We start from the raw sequence: 27098 nt of genomic DNA, 5'->3' as shown, positions 1-27098 counted from the left end.
TTGCATACATGGCACAAAACATCACTGAGAACTGCAGATATAGAGATATACAGTCACTCAAAAGCTACTACAAAATGGTCTCACACTAGATGGTGGGGACGTTACCTTTGTGGTAGAGGCACACGAAGTATATAGAAAAGAGGTATTTTATTCTTTGGTTAAATTCCCACCTGAGATAAATCAAAACAGGTATTTCACAAATACACCAAGGACAAAATACCAGATGAATACACTCCAAATGAAGAAATAGAACCTCCTTCCACTTACCAAGAACATATTAATTGGCTTAAAGGAACCCTAACACACACTAAAGAAAATGTGAGACTGGGCCCACTCAGCAATGAGGGAGCGACATGGCTAGTCCTAGCCGGATACACACTGCATCCCAGTGTCAATAATGTGTCCACAGCTCAGATGCGGGGATTATACAATAATCTAGTATCAATATGCAGAAGCCTTACACAGTTCATGATGCAAATATTAAAACTTAATCCTGCGCAGGCAGTTCAAGCTGCACCACCACAATTGGCCCCACCAGGCATTAGCCCACAAATGCTGAATGCAGTTATGGGTAAGATTCCCACCAAGAGGGAAGAAATTCTGTTTTGGATTGAATAAAAAACAAATCAGCTTGAAGCAGTATGTCTCCATACAGGAACGCAGCAAAACCATAGAATATTGACAATTTGCCTGCCAATTGGGATGGCTCCCACTGTGGAGGACTGTGCAACTTGGGGTATGATAATTGCTGCTGTATTTTCTAGAACACATGGTACCCCTTCTCTGGCAACTTTGAACCAGTACCTGCCTTAATTATGAGCACCATTAAAGGGGAAGCAGGAGCGTTAGATATACGCCAACGCCTGAGGGTTTCGACTCCCTCACAGCAGGATTGTGAATTACCAATTAAACCTACGCTACACTTAGTGGAGTTAATTTGGGGGTCAGATCTGGGAAAACCACAGTTGAAGAGTAATTCTGAAAAGGATAACTCTAAGCAGGCACCTGACCCTTCGACAAAGAAGAAGTGGGATAATAAGAAAAACAAAGAAAAAACAAAATCACCGGGCGGGTCTCCACCACAGAAATCCACTTGTTATATATTGCGGAACCGTGATAATGTTAAACCACCTGACAGGTATAAGGATACTGATACACGTTTCTCTCATTCCATCCAGGTTTCATCCTATAAACATTTGGAGAGAGGAGGCTGGTCAGCATGCAGATCAGAAGAGCCATCCAAGGAAGAACTCACAGCACTTATTTGACTACATTATTAAGCCAGAAAGAAAGCCAAAAACATTGAAACCTATTCAAAAGAAGAAGGTAGACAGACTTAAGATAAGGCATGCCCTGGATTTTGAGAGCTGTGCTTCCGAAGGGGGAATGGGCATTAACAATGCTGTACAGTGCGGCAGATGACACAATAATTCATCAGAACCTGATGGATTGTCTGGTGGAACCCGGGGGCATATTATCAAGCAGGGCGTTAAAATTATCGCCGTTTTAGCGGCAGAAAACGGCCGCTAAAGCGGTGATAATGGGCTTGATAATATGCCCTGGAGAATTCCAATAGAAGCCCAGGTTCACACCAGAACATGGGTTTCTATTAGAATTCACAAGGCCATATTATCAAGCCCATTATCGCTGCTTTAGCGGCAGTTTTCTGACGCTAAAACGGCAATAAGTTTTAACGACCTGCTTGATAATATGCCCCTAGGAGTAGAGCTGATTGAGGACATTATGGTGGAAACACCAGATACCAGTTTAAGCATTCCACAGTGTTTATACAAATTCCAGCTACGGTTGGAGGGGGACATGTCCAGATTTATTAAGGACCTTTTTTGGGAGGACCTCACTTAAGGGTACGATATTCTTCTGGCCAAAAAGTATTGGCCACCTGATTTCATAATGGATTGCTTAAACGGGGAAATAGTAATCAATTAAACATTCATACGCCGAGGAGTGGGCTCATGTGCTAGCTCCTGTGTTATACTGCAACCATGTGGGGTGGAATAACGGTTCACCTTATCATGACATTCCATTGAGGACAACCCCACAACCTCAAAAACAATATCCAATAAAAAAAAATGAAGCTAAAGAACAAGTTTGGGAAATCCTAGAACAACTTGAATAATACCAAGGTGTAATAAAGAGTTGCACCTCTGCCATAAATAATCCATTGTTTTCAGTCTTGAAACCAGATCAGTCATATCGTTTAGTATTCGATTACAGACATTTAAACTCCGCTACTGGCACATTTGCAGTACAAAATGCACATAGTGCAGCACTAATGAATAAGATTGTGCAGAAGAAATACAAAACAACACTAGACATCTCAAATTGATTTTCCTGCCACAATTTTGCACCTGGAAGCAAATACTTGACAGCATTCAGTGCACTCGGTACTCAGAAACAATTCTGCCATTTGCCCCAAGGGTATAAGAATAGCCTGGGATGTTCTCAGCCAGAGTTACAGAGCTCCTTGAAAATGTTGATGATGAGGCATTGCCTTATGTCGATGACATATATTTGACAGATAATGACCTCATAGAACAGTTGATGGGAGTAGATTGTATAAGAAATTAAAAACCGCCCACCTGAGTGTTCTATTTCTGAGATATGAGTCCTGAAGTGCAAGTGGGTATTTTTACCTATGGTCCTTTTGATCCTTTGGGCTTTTATACACCTGCTCCATGTCCTTCTGGCCCTCCTGATCCTTCTCACTCTAGTCCTGTACCCCAGTCCCCTTTTTCTTAGTCCTGTTCCGCTTGTCCTTGTATTCCTGGTCTCTACTGGCATTGGTAACCTTGGCCCTAGTGGAATAGGTCTTCGCAAGTCTGGTTCTTTCTGTCCTGGTCCTTGTAGCTCCGGTATCCTAGTCTTCCAGATTGTCCACACCCTGGCCCATATATTCCTATCACTCTGATTGTGTCTTTGTTTTGGCTTCCAGATTTCTTTTACTGGGTTTAAGGTAATGCCTTTTATTGCGTGGTCATCCCCAAGTTGTTGGCCTGATGATATTTGACTCACCGCGCACCACGAGCTGCTAATCAGACATCAATGCCAGTGCCCTGATCCCAAAGTGCATGTGGAATTGTCAGTACCCAATTGGAAATGGCAAACTTACCGGTAAGTCTCTAGTTGATGGTACCCAGGTTCCCAGAGAAAGTAAGGGAGAGGGGTAACTTATTGATTGCAGCACTGCCTGTGCCACCCTGGAGGTCACCCAAGTAATACGAGTCTACCAATCTCCAAATGCAGAATGGTAGAGCAGTCACGCACTGCAGGCCCGGCTTTGCCATTGAATGCCGGTTAATGCAGATATGGAGTGAGAATCTCAAACTGTTGGGGTGGTCCATCTTGGTGCAGGGAATGGAATTCACAATGGAACACTATTCTGAGAATGAGCACTCCAATGCTGATGGCTTTTCGGGGTTCTAGTAACTTAGGGCCCTATTATGATGGCGGACGGACTTGCGTCCGTCCGCCACCCCTGCGTAAGAGGAACCGTCCGCATGGGCAGCGGCGGTCCCTCAACGGCAATTAGGATGTGACTGCCATCCTGGCGGTCACATCCTGTATTTTTTACATTGCGGCGGGTGCTGCTTGAAGCAGCACCCGCCGCAATGTAAAAAATGAAAGTAGTGCATTTGCATGCACAAAGCGGCAGGCACCGCGCGGTGCCTGCCGCTTCGTGCACGCAAAGGCAGGGGGGGTACCATAGGTACCCCCCATGTGCACCCCCCACCCCCCTTCACCTCGGGGGCCCGCTACGGGCCCCCGATGTGAAGATCCACATGCTTTTCCTCGGCGGAGAATCCGCCGCGGAAAAGCATGTTTGCACCTTAGAATATCCCCAGGCGTCAGACTGGATCCGGAAATTTTTGCATAGCAGTACCCTTGCGCGTCGGTAGGCGTCGTCTGCGGCTCCGCGTCCGTCGTCGGCGTCGTGGGCGCCGTGATGACGTCGTCGGAGTACTTAGACGCCGCCTCCGCATGCTGACGTCAGTTCTTCTTTTTTCCGCGCCAGCAAGCGCAGATCTGGAGAAAGCAGTAACCCTAGTCAATTTTTGACTAACTTTTTTTATCACTTTTTGATTGTTCTCGAAGTCTCTTGACTCCGAACGGTGCCGTAGGGATGCCCGGGTTCAAGCCCTGTGATGATTGCGACCGCCTGATGTCGGTCACGGATCCTCACCGCGTCTGTTTATCCTGTCTGGGCGTTGACCACGACGACAAGGCCTGCTCCGACTTCCTTCGAAAGCCAGATGGGAGCGGTCCCGCAGGCGACTTGAACTCCGGCAGTCGGTCCCGTGCCGTGAGAGGTCCCAATCCCATGGGAGGTCGAGGGACAGGTCGCGGGCTCGGAGCCACCACAGTCCGAGAGTAGGCCGCACTCCTCCGGTTCAAAGTCGTCGTCAGGTAAGAGGCACAAGAAGTCCAAGCGGCGTCATTGCTCTTCGGACTCCCCCCGACGCTCGCGCGATGCGGCCGGGGGTTTGGGTGACACCACCCACGCGGCTCCGTCGGAGTCACGGGCGCCGCGTGCAGCTCCACACCCTCCGGTCCCTGGGCTGAACGCGTCGCAGGAGGAGATCGAGCGCTTCCTCATGGCCATGAGGAAACTCTCTCCTCCAGCGGACCCGTCTGGGGCCCCTAGCGGGTCGGCGGGTCCGGCCCCGACGCCGCCGGGTGCTTCGGCCCCGGCGGCGTCGACGCCTTCGGGCCCGGCGCCTCAGGTCCCCACTATCCCGACGCCGCCGGCGCCTTCGGGCCTGGCGCCGAGGGGTTCAGTTGTCCCGGCGCCGCCGGCGCCTTCGGGCCCGGCGCCGCAGGATGCCGCTGGACCTCCTTCGGGATCTGGTTCGTCGCCGGTGGATCTTACGACCTCGCCGGCATCGGACCCGCAGGTGTCACCTCCGGCGCCGTCCTCGGGAGGCGCCGTCCCCGGTTCCACCTTCGTTCCTGTTCTGCCGTCGGGACGGCCCCGATGGGCGCCGCTCCAGACGTCGTTTGGTGAATTTCACTTTTATGAACAGGCCCCATTAGTTGAGAACCCTGAGTTTCAGGAGAAGGGTGATGAAGGGGACTGGGAGGGGTCTGAGGACCCTCTGACCAGGGAGTGTCAGTCTCATGAGGACTGGACAGGAGACCTTGGGGAGGCCAGTGGCCTGGACACCTCTCCAGACACTGGTTTTGTCTCCCCTCCTACCGTGGCTTCGGAGGAGGGGTGCAACCTATAGTGTGGTGCTGATGAGGGCTGCCAAGGCCTTGGGCCTTGAGCTCCCCATCATGGTCGTGTGGACTAACCTCCTCACTGAGGTCCTTAAACCGCAGTCAAGCTCGGCCGAGCCTCTGCTGCCCTTTAATGAGGCCTTGACCAACGTTCTTCAGGGCACTTGGTCCAAGCCCACTACGGGTTAGCCCGTAGATAGGAACGTGACCAGACGCCACCGCCCAGCCCCGGGCGACCCATGTTTCCTGTCCACCCACCCCACCCTCGAGAGTCTGGTCATCCAGGCCTCTAATTCCCAGACCGCATTCCCGTCCGCCCCGCCGGACAGGGAATCCAAGAGGTATGAGCAGTATGGAAAGAAGATATTCTCATCCCTTAGTTTGGGTCTGCGGTCTTCCAACACCGCATGCCTCTTGGGCCGTTACACCCACTCCCTGTGGGATACGGTCATGGATGTGCTGCCAGAGTGTCCGTTGGAGGTACGGGCCAAACTCGGCCAGCCCTTGTGGAGGGCCGGGACGCAGCCAAGTATTCCATTAGGTGTGTGCTGGATACCACCGACTCGCTAGGCAGAGCTATGGCAACGACGGTGGCGGTCAGACGCCACGCCTGGCTGAGGTCCGCCAACTTTTCGGCAGATGTCCAGAACACACTCATGGACATGCCGTTCGATGGTCGTCGCCTCTTTGGCGACAAAGCAGACCATGCGCTCGAGCGCTTTAAGGACTCCAGGGCTACGGCCAAGTCCTTGGGCCTCTCGACCCCGCACCAGCAATCGGCTGCTTATAACTCCTTTCGTGGCCACGGAAGGGGTGCGCCCACACGTGCTGCTAGCCACGCTCCGCAGGGCAATACCCAACGCGGTGGCGGCCGTGGTAACCGCCGTCCAGGCGGTAGGGGTCAACGGCGAGGTCAGTCCACACCTCCCCCCACAGCATCCGCCTCTAAACCCTCCTAGTCCGTGCTTTCAGGCCCATGTGACGCCAGTGGGGGGCAGGGTTCGCCATCACCACCTCCACTGGCGCACTGTCACTTCAGACAGGTGGGTGCTGCAAATCGTCCGAAGGGGCTACTCCCTCCCCTTCGAGGCGACTCCACCAGCCATGCCACGGCAGAACCACCGTGTATCGGGGGATCATTGGCGACTCCTGCAGGAGGAAGTTACGGCCCTCTTGGCCAAGGGGGCCATCGAGCGCGTTCCTGGGCCAGAAGTAGGGTGTGGTTGCTACTCCCACTACTTTCTGGTACCCAAGAAGGGCAAGGGGGGCCTACGCCCTATCTTCGATCTACAGAACGTCAACGGCTTCCTCCGGAAGGAGAAGTTCAAGATGCTGACACTGGCTCAGGTCCTAGCTGCCCTGGACCCAGGAGACTGGATGGTAGCGTTGGACTTGCAGGACGCTTATTTCCACATCCCCGTCCTGCCGGCCCACCGGCGCTACCTGCGGTTCACGGTTGGCCACGAGCACTTTCAGTTTACCGTGCTCCCCTTCGGCCTTACCAGCGCCCCACGGGTGTTCACAAAGGTGATGGCGGTGGTCGCAGCTCATCTGCGCAGGTTAGGGGTTTCAGTCTTCCCCTACCTCGACGACTGGTTGTTGAAGGCGTACTCGCCCCAGACAGTCGTCAGCCACCTCCAGACTACGGCAGAACTCCTGCACTAGCTGGGGTTCTCCATCAATGTGCCAAAGTCACACCTGTGTCCCTCTCAGAAGCTCCTCTTCATCGGAGCGGTTCTGGACTCGGCGCAGTTTCGGGTTTATCCACCCGAACAGCGGGTCCGGGATATTCAGGCTCTGATTCCCATCTTTCAGCCGTTATCCCGGGTCTCGGTCAGGTTGACGCTGCGGCTCCTGGGGCTGATGGCCTCCTGCATCCTTCTGGTGCATCACGCCAGGTGGCGGATGCGGGCTCTGCAGTGGGACCTGAAGTTTCAGTGGGCCCAGCATCAGGGCAATCTGTCCGACCACGTCCTGATCTCGGAGGGCACTGCGAGACAGCTGCAGTGGTGGCTCGCGGACCGCGATTGGGTCAGCGGCAGATCCCTCTCCCTTCCCCAACCAGAGCACGTAGTTGTGATGGACGCGTCCCTCCAGGGCTGGGGAAGCCACATGGGAGAGGCGGAGATCAGAGGCCTCTGGTCTCCGGCGGAGGCCCGGCTCCACATCAACCTGTTGGAGTTATGGGCGATTTGTCTAGCACTGAAGGCATTCCTCCCCTCTGTCCGGGGGAGTGTAGTGCAGGTGTTCACGGACAACACCACCGCCATGTGGTACTGCAACAAACAGGGCGGGGTGGGGTCGTGGACCCTTTGCCAGGAGGCTCTGCGCCTCTGGCAGTGGCTGGAACGCCAGGGCGTGACCCTGGTGGTTCAACACCTGGCGGGTTCTCTGAACGCCAGGGCGGACGAGCTCAGCCGTCGGTGCATGATGGATCACGAATGGCGTCTAAACTCGGACGTGGCGCAAGGCCTTTTTCAACGATGGGGAGAGCCTTGGTTAGGTCTATTCGCCACCGAAGAGAACGCGCAATGTCATCTGTTCTGCGCATTGGAATTTCCAAGGCGGCACTCGCTCGGAGACGCTTTTCGTCGCGAGTGGAGTTGCGGTCTGTTGTACGCCTTTCCGCCTATACCACTTCTGCCCAGAGTGCTGAAGAAGATCAAGCACGACCGGGCCCAAGTTATCCTTATGGCTCCGGACTGGGCGAGAAGGTACTGGTATCCAGAGCTACTCAATATGTCAGTCGATCCCCCGGTTGGTCTGCCTCTTCAGGAGGACCTTCTGTCGCAGCAGCAGGGTACGGTCCTCCACCTGAGCCTGTCCAGTCTCCACCTCCATGCTTGGAGATTGAGCGGCGACAGTTGAGCCCATTTGACTTGCCTCCTGAAGTCTGTAACGTCATTCTGGCAGCCAGGCGTCCCTCCACGAAGTCGGTATACGCCTGCAGGTGGAACAGATTTGTGGCATGGTGCACAGCAAAGGCTGTGGATCCTCTTGCTGCCCCTCTTTCTGAGGTTCTTCTCTTCCTTCTTTCTCTTGCCCAGCAGGGCTCTGCTCTGGGCACTATCAAGGGCTATCTTTCTGCCCTTTCAGCCTTTCTCAGGCTACCTGATCAGCCTTCTTTGTTCAAGTCCCCTATTGTGAATAGATTTCTTACGGGCATCACACACACGTTTCCTCCTGTTCCGTTTGTGATGCCTCAGTGGGACTTGAACTTGGTTCTTACATTTCTGATGTGTGCTCCCTTTGAGCCGCTTCACAACTGTCCTCTTCGCCTTCTGACTTTGAAGACTGCTTTCCTGGTTGCCATCACCTCTGCCAGGAGAGTGAGTGAGCTCCAGGCCCTTTCTTGTACTCCACCTTTCCTTTCTGTCCATCCGGACAAAGTGGTGTTACGTACCAAACCTTCTTTCCTGCCCAAGGTTGTCACGGCCTTCCACATCGGGCAGTCTATCACCTTGCCAACCTTCTTTCCGCGACCGCATCCCTCTAAAGAGGAAGAGCGGCTCCACCGTCTGGACCCAAAACGTGCGCTCTCATTTTATTTGGATCGCACACGCCAGTTCCGGGTGGATGACCAACTCTTTGTTGGTTACGTGGGCGCTGAGAAGGGGAAAGCGGTACACAAGAGGACCATCTCCCAGTGGATCATCTTATGTATCCAGGCATGCTACTCCTTGGCTAAGAAGGAGCCCCCTGCTGGATTACGGGCTCATTCCACCCGAGCCATGGCTACTACCACTGCCCTGGGCAGGGAAGTGCCCTTACAAGACATCTGTCAGGCAGCTACGTGGGCATCGCTGCACACGTTTGCAAGACACTACTGCCTGGACAGCCAAGTCCGGAGGGATGGCTTCTTTGGCCGTTCCGTCCTCCAGGACTTTCTGGTGTGATTATTGGTTCGCAGACCCACCACCGGGGTTGGAATTGCTGGGGTATCTATTCTAAGGTAAGGAATCTAATACTAACGTGTCTCTTTCAGATGCACAAGTTACTACTTGTGTAACGATATATCTGTAAGAGACATTAGTTAGTATTAGATTCCTTACCGACCCACCCATCCTCCCCGTTCTCCGAACCAATATCTAGGGTTAGGGTTGTCCCATTTCAGGGCCCTAGTTTCAATGGCACCAGTGTTGGTTTTTAACATGGCTCTGCGTTTCTGGCGTGGAAAAGCTGTGTCTAAGAACTGCCGTCAGCACGCGGAGGCGGCATCTAAGTACTCCGACGACGTCATCACGGCGCCCACGACGCCGACGACGGACGCGGAGCCGCAGAAGACGCCTACCGACGCGCAAGGGTACTGCTACGCAAAAATTTCCAGATCCAGTCTGACGCCTGGGGATATTCTAAGGTAAGGAATCTAATACTAACTAATGTCTCTTACAGATATATCGTTACACAAGTAGTAACTTGTGCGTCTTTCTGCTTGAGGAAGAACTGACCCATTTCCTTGAACTGAGGATGACTAGAAGTGCCTTCATGGGCTGGTTGGCTGACCTCTTGTGTGAGCTACAGGACCGCAAGCTCCAAAGACCTTGAACCCTGCTGCTGACATCTGTTGGCATGAGTCCTATCCCCCAAGTGATGCCCCAGGTGCTGGACCATTGGTAGCTTCTCCATCATAACCCTAAAACTTGGGACTTAGAAGAACTTTTACAAAAAAGTGCCAGAAGAACTGACAGATGTCTGGGTCACCTGCCAGCCGATCCACCCAAGTTGTGTCACTGGTCCGCCTCCCTTTGTGGAAGCTTCCTCTATGTTCTTCTCCGTAGCAGTAAAAGGTGTTCAGCTGGACCTCCAAGCAATGGTATCCAGCCTTGTACAGCCACATTTGACTAAAGCTGCAGCTTCATCTCGCTGGAGGTTTTTGACTCCAAAACGTTGTCCAAGTCCGATGGTAAAAATCTTCACTGAGCTCGTCAGGGATTGGCACACCATCGATGACTATGATGACCAGCCTGCTGAACTCTATCTTCTAAGTCCGAAGGAAAGCCAGACTGGGCCCGATCCACTGTGTGAATCCAACCAACTCTCCATCGTAGTCAGACTTAACTTTGATTTTGCCCTGATCATGCTCAACCAGATGCCCGTGATTGGCGCTTTGTTCTCTGAAGCACTGTTTTAAACTAAAAGCTTTAAAATGTCATAACCCCGGTTTTACTGATTGGATTTAATTAGTTTGGGTATAATTTTATTTAATAAAAATATATCCTATTTTTCTAAATTGCTTAGTTGGTTTGGGATTTTTCTGGTGTTGTATCTTCACTATATTAAACTTTGTGTTTTGGAAAAACACTTACCTCAGTGCATCTAACTTAAGCTTGACTATTTTTGTGGCAAGCTACTGGAGGGCTAAACACTCTTTAATTTAGTGACTTTTGTGTTTTACCCTGAGAGGTATTATGGTTGTTTCTTAAGATGGGTTTTCACCCCTCTCAACCAATAAAGGCATGCCTTACACAGCTCCTCAGTCAAGTGCTGCCTGGTTCCAGTGGGACAGGGAGCATTGGATCCACGTCTGGACATACCCATTGAACTTAGAGAATCACACTGAGATATACATAAATGTGATGGAGAGAATGTCTGGATTAAGCTCAGCCTCTTGTAATTACTAATTTTTGGCCACCATGCCACCTCAGATTAGACCCAGATATGCAAATTAGCCTTGATCCTGCTCCCATGGCTACAGTCCAGTCCAAACTGCCAAGCCAGGTTCTCTCTGAAACTGAAAACAAGCAACCCCAGACTTACTTCACCCGAGGTGGGGCTATTCCATCGGGTGCGACTTGGTTCTAGAGACACAGTGATCTTTGGACCCACTTCTGGTCATACCCATAGCACATAGGATGTTGCACTAAAGTTAACAAAAACTTTTTCATATTTGATATTATAAAAAAGGAAGAAGTTAATCCATTGTTAAAAAAAATTCTGAATATTGCCATTACCTGAACTTCTATCTGTGTCTGTATTGGAGTTTTCCCTAATTCAAGTAAATGGCAGTACCCAAGGTAGTTCACAGGTGTGATTTATCCAAGAAGAGGCAAGTCAATCTCTCCGGGACCCCAGGAATATTTACTCTTAGTTTTCATACAAGGGAGGAGCAACCAGGTCCCTTCTTTCTGGTTCCCGGGGCCACGGCTCTATCATGTGTCACCAGAAGGAGCTCTCATTCCACCTCAAGCAGAGCTGGGATGTTGCCCTCCTAGCCTGAGAGCAGAGGGTCCATTACTCTATGATCCCAAGGAACTGCAGTGTTGCATGAATAAAGCATTTATAATAACACTGAACTTAACTTGCCTGTGAAAAGCATGAGGCAGAAGTGTGAAGTGGAATGCACAAAAGACCATATCATACCATAAGTTGTGTATTTGTAAGGTTGAGTCCCTCCTGTGGGGCATTTTGCCATTGAGTAAGAGATGTTTTATGTTACCCCGCTCAGCGATGCTCATTTTACCGAACACAGAAGGATAAAAGGCTCAATGAACCTGCCACGGTTTTAACACAGTTCCCTGACATTATGGTATATTAAGTTATGTTGATTTGTAGAGTGCACTCTCACAGGGAAAGGTATCCTTGTGCTGAGCAGGGGTGAGTCTAGCCAAACCTGGGGCCTAGTGTGACTACTCAAAGTCAGGTCTTTAGCTTGTTGCTGAATTCAAGTGAAGAGGAGGCTCCAGCACCCCTCAAACTTTTACTGAAAGGGGGGGATGCTATCTTCCCTGTACTTACTGATATATGCAATCTTTCACTGGACAGTGGCAGGGGTCCAGATGTGTGGAAACATGCTATTATCAGAGCCCTGTTAAAGAAACTGACTTTCAATCCTGCGCTAGCTGAAAGATATAGGTTCATCGCCCTCCTCCCGTGTGTGGGCAAAATTCTGGAAAAATACATCAGCAATCACCTCTCTGGATTCTTGGAATCCCACAATATCCTGCATTCTGCCCAATCTGGTTTCCGGCCTGGGTGCGGTACGGAAACGGCGTCCTTACTGCCACTGAAGAGCTGAGAAGGTTCCTCGACCGAGGTGGGTCAGCTGCAGTCATTTTGCTGGACTTGAGTGCAGAATGCAGCACACATAGAAAGAGGTCCTCGACCAAGGTGACCTCTCCGGAGGCTCAGCTGGGAGTACATGTTTATTGCTGCTTCGAATGCGATATTTGCACATTGATTTTAACTTTTTTTTTAAACGCTTCTAAACTGCTATTATATTTCCTTTGTTACTTTCACCTCACTTAATTTCTCCTAGTCCCGATCTCCGGCACTGGTTGGCCGGCAGTGGGAACGCGGGTCCGCCATTTTGAGTTGGTCAGGGGGTTAGCAGGCTATGCTATGTCGTCCCTGATTTGATTTAAACGCAGTATGCGCGGGCGCGCCAAAAGCGCGCCAAAGGCAGACCCGTCTGCATCCGTCCGCTATCGTAACGCGCTCAGCATCAGCCCCTCTGCCCAGGGAAGTCAAGATGAACGTTTTAACCCCTTCCCTGCTGCCGTCGGCCGTTGGACGTCGCGCGAGCTCCTCCCTGGTGCTGCGCACGTCCAACGGCCGATGCGGCCGCACCCGTTTCTTCGAACGTTCAGCACTGGCGCTCAACGTTCGAAGCAGCAAGCGGGTTAAATTGCATTATGATGGTTTCATATTACAAAGCCTCAATGCCAATACCAAAACTCATTCATGCCCTTGTATTAGTCCCAATGCGCAGCCCCAGGAGCCTCTTAATGTTTGTCCAGGGTGTGGGACTACAATTCCAAAGTTACTGTTTGATACCATAGAGAGGTCTAGAACTCACGCAGTAAAGACTGAGAGAGACATTGGGAATTCAACTTGGAAATTGGCCTTGATGAATGTTAGGTCATTGATTAAACCCAGTACAGAGTGTGCTTTATTCATGGAAGCTGAAAACATTAAGATAGCTTTTATTACAGAATCCTGGACGTATAATGCTTCCGGCCTGGACCTGGTAAAGACGACGCCTCCTAATTTTGTTTGTCATACTCTGAACATGCCTAGGGGAAGAGGAGGTGGTTTAGGGGTCATTTATCACTCCTCCCTTATCTCATCTTTTAGCCCGGGAGAGGTGGAAGGCTGTGAGGCGTCAGACTTCTCCTTCCGCTTATTTCCCTATTACACTTTTCAAGGCTCACCTATTTATAGACCACCAGGCCCTGGAGGCCGTTTTATTGAGAAGGTGGGCAAACTCATTGAAATAGGTATTCTGGCTAGTTCCTACACTATTTTAGGCGATTTGAATTTCCATCTGGAAACTTTTTTAGATCCAGACACAGCCAAATTGCTAGATTTAATGAAGTGCAGTAATTTAGATCAATTGGTGACGGATGCGACTCAGCAGGCAGGACATAAACTTGATGGCATTTTTTCTAATAATCCACAGTTATTAGCCACCAATATTACTCCGCTCCCATGGTCAGAACACAAAGCGCTTCTATTTAACCTCACTATTCCTGAACTTCTTTCTCAGAAGCCAGTTATAGAAATAAAACTGGTGAAAAGAGTGTGGAATAAAGTAGTGGCTGAGGATTTGTGCGACATCCTCAATAAGACTGTAGGTCCCCCTCCTCAAATTTAGAAGAGGCAACACGCTCCTACACCAGCTGGCTAGAAACAGCTAGGAACATGCTTGCTCCTATAAAAATGTTCTACCCCACCAGACGGCTGCCTTCCGCTCCGTGGTATTCACAGGCACTAAGAGAACAAAAATTGATTTGTAAACATCTGGAGAGAAGGTGGAGAGCAGAGTACAAGGATACTGATAGGGAGGAGTATAAACGCGGCCTTGCCGTATACAAACAGCAGATTCATCAGGCAAAGCTTCTATTTTTTCCCATGAAGATTAATAGAGCAAACAACTCAGCTAGGGAACTGTTTAATACAGTTACCAGCCTGGCCAATCCAGTGGCGATTACATCTACGCCTAGTCAGGATTTTTGTAAAAAAATTGGCCAGTTTTTTCTATGGGAAAGTGGATGCCATTTTCTCCACTTTCTCTGATGCAACCTCTCAGAACATGGCGGGCCACACTGTTGACCGACAGATAGAAAAGAAAGTGCTACTGGACAAATTTGCCCAGCTTTCAGTTACTGGAACTGGTAATCTTCTTATCCAGGTGAAATCCGGGTCCCCTTCGGACCCTTGTCCGATAGCGATATTAAAGTGAGCGGCAGAGCCAGTCTCTCGAGTTTTGACACCCATTTTTAATTTAATGTATTCAGAGGGATATTTTCTGTTAGACTGGAAAAAATTCTATTCTGCCCCTTCTTTAGAAACCGAATCTCGATACAAAAGACCCTAACAATTTTAGACCAATATCTAGATTTCCGGTACCTGCTAAAATCATTGAGAGAAATTTAAATATGCAACTTAGCCAATTTCTGGAGTCCAATCAAGCCTTGGACTAAACACAGTATAGCTTTCGAGGGGGCCACAGTACCGAAGCTGCTCTTTTGAAATCTACAGAAGAGATACGGACTAACTATCCTAGATCAAGGTGGCAAGGCTGCTCTGATCTTGTTAGATCTCTCTGCAGCATTCGATACCGTCCTCCACGATTTGTTAATGGTCCGGCTGCCGGAGATTGGTGTACAGGGTTCGGCTTCAAGACTCCTAAGATCATTTTTGGCAAACCGGAGTCTGCTGGTGGCGCTGGGGGAATTTGTATCCAAACCTTTTTCACTACCATGTGGGGTCCCGAGGGGTCCTCACTGAGGCTGACACTATTTAATATATATGTGTCCTCTCTGGCGCCCCTTATTCAGTCATTTGGGTTCAGTCTGACTACTTATGCGGATGATACCCAAATTGTGGTGTCTCTTCTACCAGTTGAGTCAAAGAACACGGCAGACCGTTTTAAAGATTGTATGAATGCAGTAGGGATCTGGATGGCCCAAAACTGCCTTAAGTTAAACTCCAGTAAGACGGAGGTGGTATGCTTTGGGAATGATCCTAATTTTTGGACTCCAGAATGGTGGCCAGATACCCTGGGCCCTCTTCCCGCACCCAATAGGAAGGTTAAAAACCTTTGTGTGTGGGTGGATCAGAAGCTCAATTTCAAAGCCCAAGTTAACGCGGTGGCCTCTGCTACATCTTTCGCTTTTAGGTCCTGTAAGAAAATGTTGCCTCTGTTACCTATATAATGTCATAAAACAGTGATCACAGCCCTCACTAGGTCAAGGCTGGACTACTGTAATAGTCTGTACTTCAATATTCAGGAAGGTTTAATGCAGAAATGGCAACTTTTGCAGAATGCGGAAGCTAGACTGGAGTCTGGCATCTCAAAATACGCTCCAATAGCGAAAGAGATTCGGAAACTGCATTGGCGGCCTGTTAGGAAGCGTACCATGTTCAAGGCGATGTGTCTGGTTCGCAAGGCACTTTATGGAGCAGGGTTGGCCTATTTAAAAGAACGACTGTACTGGTACACGCCAAACAGATTACTACGCTCATCTGGTGCCAAATTGGTTTGTGTGCCATTTGTTAAAAAGGCCACCTGGGGTGGAAAAAGCTTTGTAGCCAAAGCTTGGAATAAGCTTCCCCTAAATCTTAGAGGTATATCAAGCCTTATGGCCTTTCGAAAAGCTTTAAAAACCTGGCTGTTTACTGATTAGCATGTCACCGGTTTGATCCTCAGACAAGATTTCACATAGCACCAGGACACCTACGGGTAACAGTAGCGCTCAACAAATGTTACAATAATAATAATAAAAATATTAAAGAGGAAAAAGGAGGAGGAATACAAGTATTTCTCCTCAATGCACCACTTCTTCGGAGGCGTAGTATTCTGGCGCTTCCTGGGATTACAACACTTTGTAGATCTGGGGATTTGTCAGGTGTATAGATGCCAACGCCATGCTGTGGAGTATTTACAACGTGATGCATCTAGGGAGATGCATCACGTTGTAAAGCCCTGCGCCACATGAGGGTGTTCCGGCACAGGGGGGAGGGGTGTTCCGGTGCAGGAACGCCTCGGAAAAGTGGCTGAGTGAAATCTACATGATTTCACTCAGTCACTTTTACGGCCATGCTGCGTCAAAACCCTGTGCCTGCTTGAAGCAGGCGTAAGGATTGACCCAGCATGTTAGGCATAGGGGCACCCCGAGCCTTCCTGGTGTTGCATCACGCTTGCGACTCCAGCAATGTGCCGCCTTTCCGCCGGGGGATGGACCCACGTCTGCACATCCGTGCGCCACTGGGCGCCGCATTGTAAATGTGGTGCATCAGTGGTGGGGCACGGGTGGTTTGGCATGTCACAACTGTACTGGAGCATCCCTGCTGATTAGCAGAGATACGCCAGAAGTTGTAAATCTGCCCCATTGTATTTTCCTCACCACATCACCTCAGTTTGGACCCAGCCATATGTAAATCAGTCTTGACCCTGCTCCCCATGAGACCAGTCTAGCCCGAACTGCTAAGTCAGTACGTCCGTCGCACTGAAACAATCATACTTGCACCGGATTCGGGGTTTCCTTTCTCATCAACCAGGCTACCTTGAATCCAGTGGTGCCATGAGCCACGTCCGGACACAGGGAGGACCTTGCCTGGCAGTTCGGGCTGGACTGCTCCTATGGGCATAAGGATTAAGAATGATTTGCATATGGTTGGGTACAAACAGGAACAGTGTGTCAAGCAAAAAACCAATGGATTTAACCCATATATGTGTCTCACTGTGAATATTTGATTTATTCAGCATTCCGTACATCATCTGTTCTTTTTGCATTTGTTCCCCTAAGTGGGAAGAGGATGTCCAGATGTGGGCCCTGTGATCGCTATGCCACCAGATTCAAGCTATCTGGGCTGATGAGGGTTGATACTCTTAACCCGTTCCAAGGATGCTTGTTTCCGGTCCACGGAGGACCTGGCTTGGCTGTTTGACTAGAGTGTTTACATGGGGAGCAGGGTCAAAACTGGAATGAAGTGGTGAGTTTTTACTTAAGGAAACAAAAAAAATGCTGGATATAGGTCCAGATCGCTGTACTAGGAGAATGTGTCAGGAATCACGGGAGGTTTCCTCCTCATACCTCCTCGGTGGCTTCTACCCTCTCATTCCAAACTCAAAGAGTAAATAAACCTTTAAGCTGGAGCGCTGGTTGGCATCGCAGAAACTCCAACATGGCTGCCAACATTCTGACACTGCAACATCTAATGCTGTTTAGCAGTCTAGTCTTTTAGGTAATTACGGTCTGGTGAGGTGTGCTCCAACATTCTACTGCGCACTTCATTGAGCAGTCTACTTGAAGAGCGCCTGGAAATCGAGCGTCGCGGAAGATAGTCAGGGTAGTCGCGAAAATTCCGGGTTTAGTTCCGTCGGTAATTCAAAGTTCCTTAAAACAAGGTTAGTGTTGAAAACTAATGTATTTCTGAAGTTCAACAGGAAACTGGAAATGCATTCCTAACACAGGTGTTTGTTTTGTTACTTTAATTAGTCATGAAAGACCGTTTTCAAGCAGTGTAATTGGATATATTTAAAACCTTGACAGAATTACCAAGTCTTGGATTCATATCTTGTTTAAACCTTGCGAGTTAAGTAGACGCCGCGTCTGACTAAACCTTTCAAAGCGCTCTCGAAAGAATAATAATCAGAAGCTTAACACGAGCTGCATAGAGCTTGAGCCTCTGAAAAATGAAATCATTTATGTGCGCACATTCGCCTTCGTGCCACATGTTAAGATTAAAGCTGGATGATGTATGGCCAGTAGACTGACGCGGGCTCTCCTGCGCCACTTTCAAATGAGAAGAGTCGACGCTTGCATCTTCATTGGGCATACAGTTTAAGGGGCAGATTTATGAAGGCCTTGCGCCGCCGGCGCATCACTTTATTTGACGCAACGGCGGCGCAAACAATGCGCCCTATTTACAACGGGAGGCATCTAGGAGATGCGTCACGTTGTAAAGCCCTGCGCCATAGGAGGAGTTCCTGCGCAGGGGGGGGGCGTTCCTGCGCAGGAACGCCTCCTAAAAGTGGCTGAGTGAAATCTATAAGATTTCACTCAGTCACTTTCAGGCCAATGCTGCGTCAAAACCCTGCGCCTGCTTGAAGCAGGCGTAGGTCTTGACGCAGCATTGTGGAGATGGGGCACCCCCGAGCCTTGCTGGAGCTGCGTCGCGCTTGCGACGCAGCTCCTGCAATGAGCCACCTTTACGGCACAGATGCGTCACGCATCTGTGCCGGTTTTGCACCATGGTTCACTGCATTGTAAATGGGGCGCACCATGGGTGGCGGAGCAGCGGCGCAGGATGACTGGCGCATCCCTGGGGATGCGCCAGTCATCATAAATCTGCCCCAGACTCTTTAGAAACAGGCAGTAATTCGCGAGTGCACTGGCAATCTATCTGAAATCTTTAAAGGCACGATTGCAAACCCCGTTCACTCCTAAATAGGTCAACATTACATCTCAATGTTTAGAGACCTCATTTCTAATTAAAAATCAATATAGAGGCCGGTGATATTCTGGTTATAAGGAGAGAAACGGAAGACTTGGCACAGAATTACAGACCCCCAAATTAGAGTCTTCTCAACCACTTGTTCTTGTAAGTATATTACAAGGAAGAAAATACAGAATGGTAGCAGTTAATAAAGAAAAGAAAGATAACACGCAGTTACCTTGTTTTCTCTTATGACTGAACAGAACAGAGAAGCAGAACAGGTGGAGTTTTGGAGCAGTCTCTTCTTATCCCAACCCCTTTCCCCCCTTAGTACTTACCTGCGAAGGAGTATTAAAACATTCCTAGCAGAGGGGTTCTGAGAAGGGCATTGGGACTTAGCGTGTGGTTAACCTGTAGAAAGAACAGCCATTGACAGAATGTTTGGCATTGTTCAGCTTTACGTCCATCAGTTGTTCTTTTTACTGTTAGAAAGTGGCCATTTATTTGTGCTTATAAGTTTTTGTGCTTTGCAGCCCGACCTTTGCAGCCTTACTCTTATCCACATCTAGGGCTGGGTGACCGCTACACTTGATGCATACCTTCCAGACAGCCACAACAAAGGAGGGGCTGGGTGTGACAGGGTGTTAAATCTTGATTCATCTGCATACTGATGGTCTTCCTAGGATAGGAGAGGGAGGGGCATTCACACTTTGCATTTGTGTCCTGGCTGATTTACCCCCTACTGATGTCTGGAGCCAGGGCTGGGTTGGAAGGGAGTGTTGTGCACTTGAAAGAGTTCATTTGAAGTCACCACCTGAACAAATACATTTTTTGAAAACAAGTACAGATGTTGTGCCGCTGTTTTGGCCTTTCAAGAGCCCTCGGGAGGATGCCCAGTTTGCTACCAGCATCTGTTCTGAGAGTGGTTGTTCAAGGCCTGGCATTTCCCCTTTACCTGGGAAATCCACTTTCAGTTATTCAAACATTTCAGGTAATCTAAAATGTAGCAGGTTCGATCCTGTTGAGTATCCCTAAATATCAGGCTGCCTCTTCTGCACTAGCCATATTACTGCAGCTACTGATGCAAAAGAGGATTCATTTCAAACCTCTTTGCACGGTCCACTGTGCGAGGTACATGCAGGTGCCATGTATTCTTCACCATCTAGTCTGCCCATACCACCTCAAAAGAGAGCAAAAATCTTGTAACTTGAGTCTGCCCTCCATTCCTAAGGTAAAGAAAGGCAGGAGTGGTGGGCGTTTGTTTGCATACCTAGCCTCAAGCTGTGGAATAGCTAACCCTAACCCTTAGGCTGAACAACAACCTACTCCATTTCAGGAAACTACTCAAGATGCATCTATTTGCTTAAAAATACGATACGGAGCCTGGAAGACCTACCATTTCTGGAAAGCTTTTTGGTTCGCCATGCACTTAAGAAGCTCCTTGAATTGAATGGAATTGAATTGAGGCCGTGTTATTTAGGGCCCGATGTAGGTAAATCCCATTTACCGATTTTGAAATACCGAATCCTACCGATTCGGTATTCAAAAATCGGTAAAGGGGATGTAGGTCCCAACATCTGGATTAGTTACCGAATCCGTAACAATTCTTTAATTACCGATTCGGTAAATACCGAATCGGTAATGCCCATTCATTCCTATGGGCTTTGAAGCCCATAGGAATGATTAGGCATTACCGATTCGGTATTTACCGAATCGGTAATTAAAGAATTCACAAGGGTGCAGGGGGTGTCACTTTAACACCCTCTAGCACCCCCAAAACGGGCATGTGTGCAATGTGGCACACAGACATGCCCTAAGGGCACGTCTGTCTGTCACATGGCACATGTGTACATGCACAGATGTGCATGTACACAGGAATCGGTTTTTTACCATGGATTTGTATTCCATGGTAAAATACCGATTCTGTAGGCCATGTGCTGATGGAACATTGGCTACCTACATTGCATTTTCGGTAGTTCTACCGAATCATCATCATTACCGAATCGGTAAATATTACCGATTGGGTAACTTTACCGATTCGGAAATGATAACGATTCGGTAAAATTACCGAAAATGTGCCCCTTCATCTCGATAGCCCTTTACCGATCGGAAACGGCCGAAAATCGGTATTTTCGGCCGATTCCGATCGGTAAAGGGCTACCTACATCGGGCCCTTAGTGTCTTGAAAGTATGAGTGGGGAGTTTGAATTGTGCTTGTTCATATATATGGGGAGCCAGTGGTGCTCTTTCAGGTGTGGAGTGATATGAATATGGCGCAGGAGGTTGAAAGTGATTCTGGCCACCGAGTTCTGAATAGTCCGCAGCCTTCTGGTGAGGTGTTTGGTGATAGAGGATGTTCCCGTAGTCCGGTTTTCTTGTGACAAAGACATACATGATGGTTTTCAGGGTGTTGATTGGGAGCCACTTGAAATCTTCCTCAGCATCTTCTAGGTATGGAAGTGTGAGGTGGTGACGGTTTTTACGTGGGTGGTCATGTTAAGTTTGCTGTTGATGACAATCTTTAGGTTCTTGACTTGAGTGATAGGGGTGGGTGTTAGTCCTAGCTCTGTTGGCCACCGAGTGAGCTCCCACTGTCAGGGCCGGACTGGCTACCGGCTTCTTACCCGGACCGGGGCTCCTTAACTTAGCTCAACATTAAATATCCAATTATAGTTAATTAAGATATTTATTTTTGGAATGCAGTACAGTGTCAGTGTAGGTTTGATATGGACAATGCAGGGCGGTTCTGTTACAGTCTTTATCCACTATGGATATCAAAAGTCACTTTTTAGGCCATTTCTCTAACACTCTTACAAATGTGCAGCACCTACGGTGTGATTGGTGAGACTGACAGCATTCACTGTAGTGGAGATACTCTCTGCCAGCATACTGCCCCAAGAAAAACGACTAAAATTCCCATGTCTGCCTTTAGCTGCTTGGATCCCTGGATGACGTAAGTGACACATTGATTTTATTTATCTTTGTGGATTTATATATCAGTGGCATAACTCTACAGGCAGGTACAGCACTTTACAAAGCACTGAGTTACGTGTCAGACATTAAAAACAATACAACAATAAACACCATGGTTTTTGGTTACAGAACAACAACAAACAACACAGTTTAGAAGGACATTATGAAGCATAGGGAGCCATTAGAGAGTGATCAGAAGGGAATATGGTCAAATCATTAGGAGCCATTAGAGAGTGATCAGAAGGGAATATGGTTGAAGCAGAGGGATCAATTAGCGAGTGATCAGAAGGGGATATTGTTGAAGATATTTCTCCCGATGCAAATTGTGGTGCACAGTTTAGGGCTTTTCTATGGGAACATCTGTGAAATGAAAGTCTCTGTAATGTAATCTCACTGGGATCAATGATTGAGTACTGTGTGTCCAATAATGTTTGACATTTGATTCTTTTTTTTAATCTGGTGTGGGATTTTTCTTGTGTGGTGTTCTCACTTTATTACTGTTTGTGTGCAGCATACATACTTTTCACATTGTTTCTGAGGTAGGTTGGCCTCTTTTGTACCAACCTACCCATGGTTAAGCACAGGTTAATTTAGTGACTTTTTGTGGTTCACCCTGCAAGGGACTGCGGCTGTAGGCTTCTACCCTAGTCAACCAACAACACAATTTTTCAAAGGCGGCCAACCAGGTTTGTTTGCCCCCCAAGGTATTAGCAAGGTGAGGTAGATCTTCCTGGTGGAGACCTTGATGTGCGTCTGAGAGTCCTCGGCACATGGGTGGTACGCTGTGCCGGAAATCTGTAAGGGCTAAACAGGGCTAGGGGAAGAGTGGGGCCTTAAGGGACCCCCTGTGAGAGAGAGACTGAGTAAGGGTAATTTGTCGACGTAAAGAATTTAGGAATGATCGCTCTTTAGGGCTTCAAGAAGAATTCAGTCTTTTATGCTTTTCAAGGCCACTGCCAGGCGGAGGGGAATAGCGAGTATATAGGTATAACTAACTAATACATACATCGTCAACATCGTGATACGGGTAAAGCCCACACTCTTCAACATCTAAATGGCCATCGTAAGAAACCACGGACTCAACATCACACAAAGATGCGGATGCAGCTGGAAGGGAGACTGTGACCTGTCAATCACTGTCTCAGACTCAATGACATGTCAAGGCTGCTTGTCACACAATAGACTTTGCTCCATTCTCATTGGCTGTTCAAAGCCACTGGACTGAAGCAAACCAATCCTTTTGCCAATGTTTACATGTATCACACCTCCACTCTTCTCACACAACACGGAGCCTCGGAGAGTCCTACATGGGCACAGGCAGGGACAGTGAAGCTGGCCCCTGTGGCCTCTGCCTGCCATCTTCAAGTCCTGGCAGGACTCAGCAGAACCTGTGATGGTCCCTGACGGGAACCAGCTCTGAGCAGGAGGTCTCTGGGGTGGAGCTTCGAGGCCACTTACAAATATAAAACAGATATTATGATCAGTCGGAATATAAAGACGAGCCTGAAACTGGTCCTGCAGGGAGACAGCCTGGCACGAACACCAGAGTGGGCGACCTTGGAAGTGGAGAAGCAGGTTCAAGCCCCAGCCTTACCTCCACAGCCTGTGACTCCTCTGGGACCTCTGTTAAACTTCCATCCTTAAATAAATGTGCAATGTATTCTGGTGCTGATGGGAAACGCAGCAATGCCCTTGGGCCAGGAGTGCCCTAAATTAAACTGAAAAAATAATCTAAAAATCCAAATTTACCATTAATTCTCTCTCATTTACTTAGATGAAATGACCCAAAACTCCTCCATTAAGTATGTTTTGAATGTTGTCAAAGTTTGTGGAACTCTCTTAGAAATGCACAATATTCTACTTACTTCATTATATATTTCTGGTTAACCGGAGCCAAGCACAACTGTCTTTAATGCCTATGATCTTTAAGGAATGTTATTGACAAGCGTGTAATAAAAAACCCATGGTGCGGCCCTCCTCATGGAAGGGGTGATAAGCCCTCTGTAAGATTATCTTTACATCCATCTGGGTCTCCCTCTCGTCCCAGACTGGAAGAATGGGGCATATTAGCAAGGTCCTGCGATAATTATCGCTCAGCGCTTTTAGCGGGAGGATAATTATTGCGGGCTAACGCTGGATTCCATCGCAGAGCTAGCATGCTATCAGCAACGCTTATCTCCCAAGCGAGAGGAATCCATGCGTTAGCTGGTAAACAGTGTGATTATCATCACACTGCAACCAGCGAAACCTTGCTGATAGGGCAGGGTGATCTTAGCCATGTATCCCACCTCCCATTTGATTACTTGGCTAAGTCTGAAAATTAGCAGATGTAAACAAGCAGCGTTAACCGTGGTTAGCACTGCTTTTTTGTCTCTAACAGACTTAGTGTGAAGCTTGATAATAGGAGAAATGTCGCTTAGCGACATTTCTCCTATTATTTTGCTCTGGAACGCCCACTTTGCATCTCATTAGAGATGCAAAGGGAAGCGTAGCGTAGTGGAAAAGGGTGCTAACATGCGATTTTGCATGTTAGCACCCTCTTGTAGATAGGGCGATATTTTTATCTCCGCTTCTTTGGCTTTTAAAGCCAAAAAAAGCAGAGAAAAAGCCCTTGATAATATGCCCCAATGTGTTTTAAAAGTAAGCTCCTTCAGGGCCGGCTCTAGGGTGGTGCAATAGGTGCAACCGCACCGGGCGTTAACTTGGGGTGGGGGCGTCATTCTTCAAAGTGTCTATTATCATTTTAAAAAGTACCTTCTGCCTAGTTCCTGGCCTCCAGCAACTTTCAGACATTAAGTAAATTGTCATGAGAAGTCCAGTGATTAATCGTCTTTTTGGAAAAAGATGGAGGTTTGTCTAGTGGAACCCTCCAGTTATTAGCTCACTGTTCTTTGTTCGGATTTAAACTTATAAACGACAAGTAACAATAGGGGCCTCCGACAGAAGCAGAAACACACTGATCTGTTTCCATTATATGCTCTTTTTGATCTGTAGGGTACACGTGCTTTGCAGCAGGCACATTAACCCTCTGCGCTACCTTATGAGAACTCAAAACTTGCGTTAAACAAAACACCGATCTCTGCAGCAGGCCCATCAATCACCAGAGTTTCTGGACACTTTTATGGTTCCCATAAAGTTGCTGGAGGCCAGCGGCACCGCAGCAGGTGCTTTATAAAACCATAATGTACTTGAAAACACTGCACTCCCACCGCCCCCACCCCAAAGGTCAGTGCCTGGTGCAGAGGCACCAACCACACCTCCCTAGGGCCTGCCCTGCTCACAATCACCACTGACTGAGGAGTGCAAGTGCCTGAGCGTCACTCAAGACCCTGAGCTCCTGGAGTAAGACAAGTGTCCGAGGGTCACACAAGACCCCGAGCTCCTGGAGTAAGACAAGTGTCCGAGGGTCACACAAGACCCCGAGCTCCTGGAGTAAGACAAGTGTCCGAGGGTCACACACAAGACCCCGAGCTCCTGGAGTAAGACAAGTGTGTGCAGGTGGCACTGACTGGGCAGCTTTGACCGACCTTACCTTGCACTCTGAGCTGTGCTGTGACCTTCTGTCGCCCCCCATGGCCCACGTTCATTGTCACGGTGTAGTTTCCGCTGTGATACGTCTGCACATCTGTGATCTGCAGAGACCCGTCCGGGAGTAGTGTCTCTCGGCCGGTGGATTGATGACCATAGAAAGGATGAGGACTGTCAACGAGAGCGATGATGACGTCATCTCTGCTTGGCCTTCCACCCCTGAACCAGACAACATATTCTAAACGCCCCTTGTACCGCACAGACAGGGTGACGGTGTCTCCCACTACCGCGGTCACCACATCTGGAGTGATTGACAGCTGCGCCGCTGTGCACTGGAACAATGACGTCACCCAGACTGACGTCACCCAGAGTGACGTCACCTAGGCTGAAAGAAAACACAGAAGAGAAACAACATTAGAGGTGCACGGCTGAACCCCAAAAACAACAGACACCAGTGGGTGCCAAGAGACAAAGTCAACTTTAGCTAGATGAATGGATTACACAAAAGCATCACAATATCAGTGCAGAGCTACAACTTCTACACTTGAAGTCCTACACAACTTAGTTTAAATAAATACGCAATTATCCCAACTCATTCGAGAAAAACTTCCTGATAAAATATACATAGTTATTCCCCCAGTTAACTCCATAATCCTATGCCAGGGTTACCGAATAATACAAAATCTAATCAAGCTCCCGTAAACTCAGCCTCACAGAGAGTGTGGTGTAAGCAAGGGTCTTGTCTCTTCACCCTACTCGTTCTTAACTCAGTAACCTTGACTAGTCTCCCATCAGCCCACACGCGGCTCTTTCTCCCCAAACCTGGGCAGCATCACTGACCCGAGACCCCTAATGTCCATCACAAAGGCTTCAGCAGTTTAACTCATCAACCTTTACTTCTGGACAGACACAAGGGGGGCCATGGAGTCAGCTGTAGGGTCACAGAGGTGGCCACACCTACTATGAAAGACGCGTCACTTCCCCCACCAGCCCTGATGGCAGATATTGGCAAAACCAGGGGTCTATCATCAATTCTCGCCTCGAAGCCGCCACACTGGCCTGGATCAATAAATCGGTGGGTTTTGAGATCTGAGGGTCTCTGAAACAGAGTGACCTGCCTGTAGGTTCTCACCACATGTAGGGCACATTTACTAAACTTTCACGCACTGCAGCGCATCAAGCTACACTTCTGCGCTGCGTGAAAGGGAGGGAGCAGAAATACACACTATTTACAAAGATATGGATCATTCCTGCTCTCCCCTTGCACTGGTGCACGGTGTGCTGCCTAGCACCAACACAGGCCCCGTGGCGCACAATAGTGCAAGGGGGGCCTGTATTACAGACAGGATTGTTATTGTGCAACAGGGATACCTTCCTGCTCATGAATAATCCTTTAAGACGTTTTCCTCTTTCTATGTGCGCTGCTGAGTGCCGCTCATGTGGAAAGAGAATATGATGAGGAGAAATAAACATATTTTTCCTCGTTACCCCTTACTTGGGAAAGCATCATAAGTTCACGCATTCCCAGGTTCAGATGTCTTTGTAAATCTGGGAAAGCGCCAACATCCATGGGTGGCCTCATCGCAACGCCCATGCTCCACCCTTGGAATGCGCCAACATCCATGGGTGGCCTCATCGCAAGGCCCACGCTCCACCCTTGAAAATGCGTCAACATCCATGGGTGGCCACATCGCAATGCCCACGCTCCACCCTTGGAATGCGTCAACATCCATGGGTGGCCACATCGCAACGTCCACACTCCACCCTTGGAATGCGTCAACATCCATGGGTGGCCACATCGCAACGCCCACGCTCCACCCTTGGAATGTGCCAACATCCATGAGTGGCCTCATCGCAACGCCCACGCTCCACCATTGGAATGCGTCAACATCCATGGGTGGCCACATCGCAACGCCCACGCTCCACCCTTGGAATGCCTTCCAAATAGAAATGTAGGGTGATGCCGCTCATACAAC

At 48.9% G+C, this 27098-nt stretch overlaps 1 protein-coding gene across 1 annotated transcript in view; it reads right to left on the bottom strand.

The window, feature by feature from the left end:
* LOC144768895 (uncharacterized) overlaps positions 1–26704 on the bottom strand; it is a 124530-nt gene extending 97826 nt beyond the window's left edge. The window contains exons 1-2 of the mRNA XM_078652909.1: positions 26618–26704; positions 25127–25502 (exon numbers count right to left, since the gene is read on the bottom strand). Coding sequence (XP_078509035.1) covers positions 25127–25502; positions 26618–26704 — 463 coding nt within the window. The remainder of the gene's footprint in view (positions 1–25126; positions 25503–26617) is intronic.
* Between the last annotated feature and the right edge of the window lie 394 nt (positions 26705–27098).

This window comes from Lissotriton helveticus, chromosome 7 (assembly GCF_964261635.1).
Source record: "Lissotriton helveticus chromosome 7, aLisHel1.1, whole genome shotgun sequence".
Lineage (NCBI taxonomy): Eukaryota > Metazoa > Chordata > Amphibia > Caudata > Salamandridae > Lissotriton > Lissotriton helveticus.
This window is presented reverse-complemented; position numbering and strand designations above follow the sequence as displayed.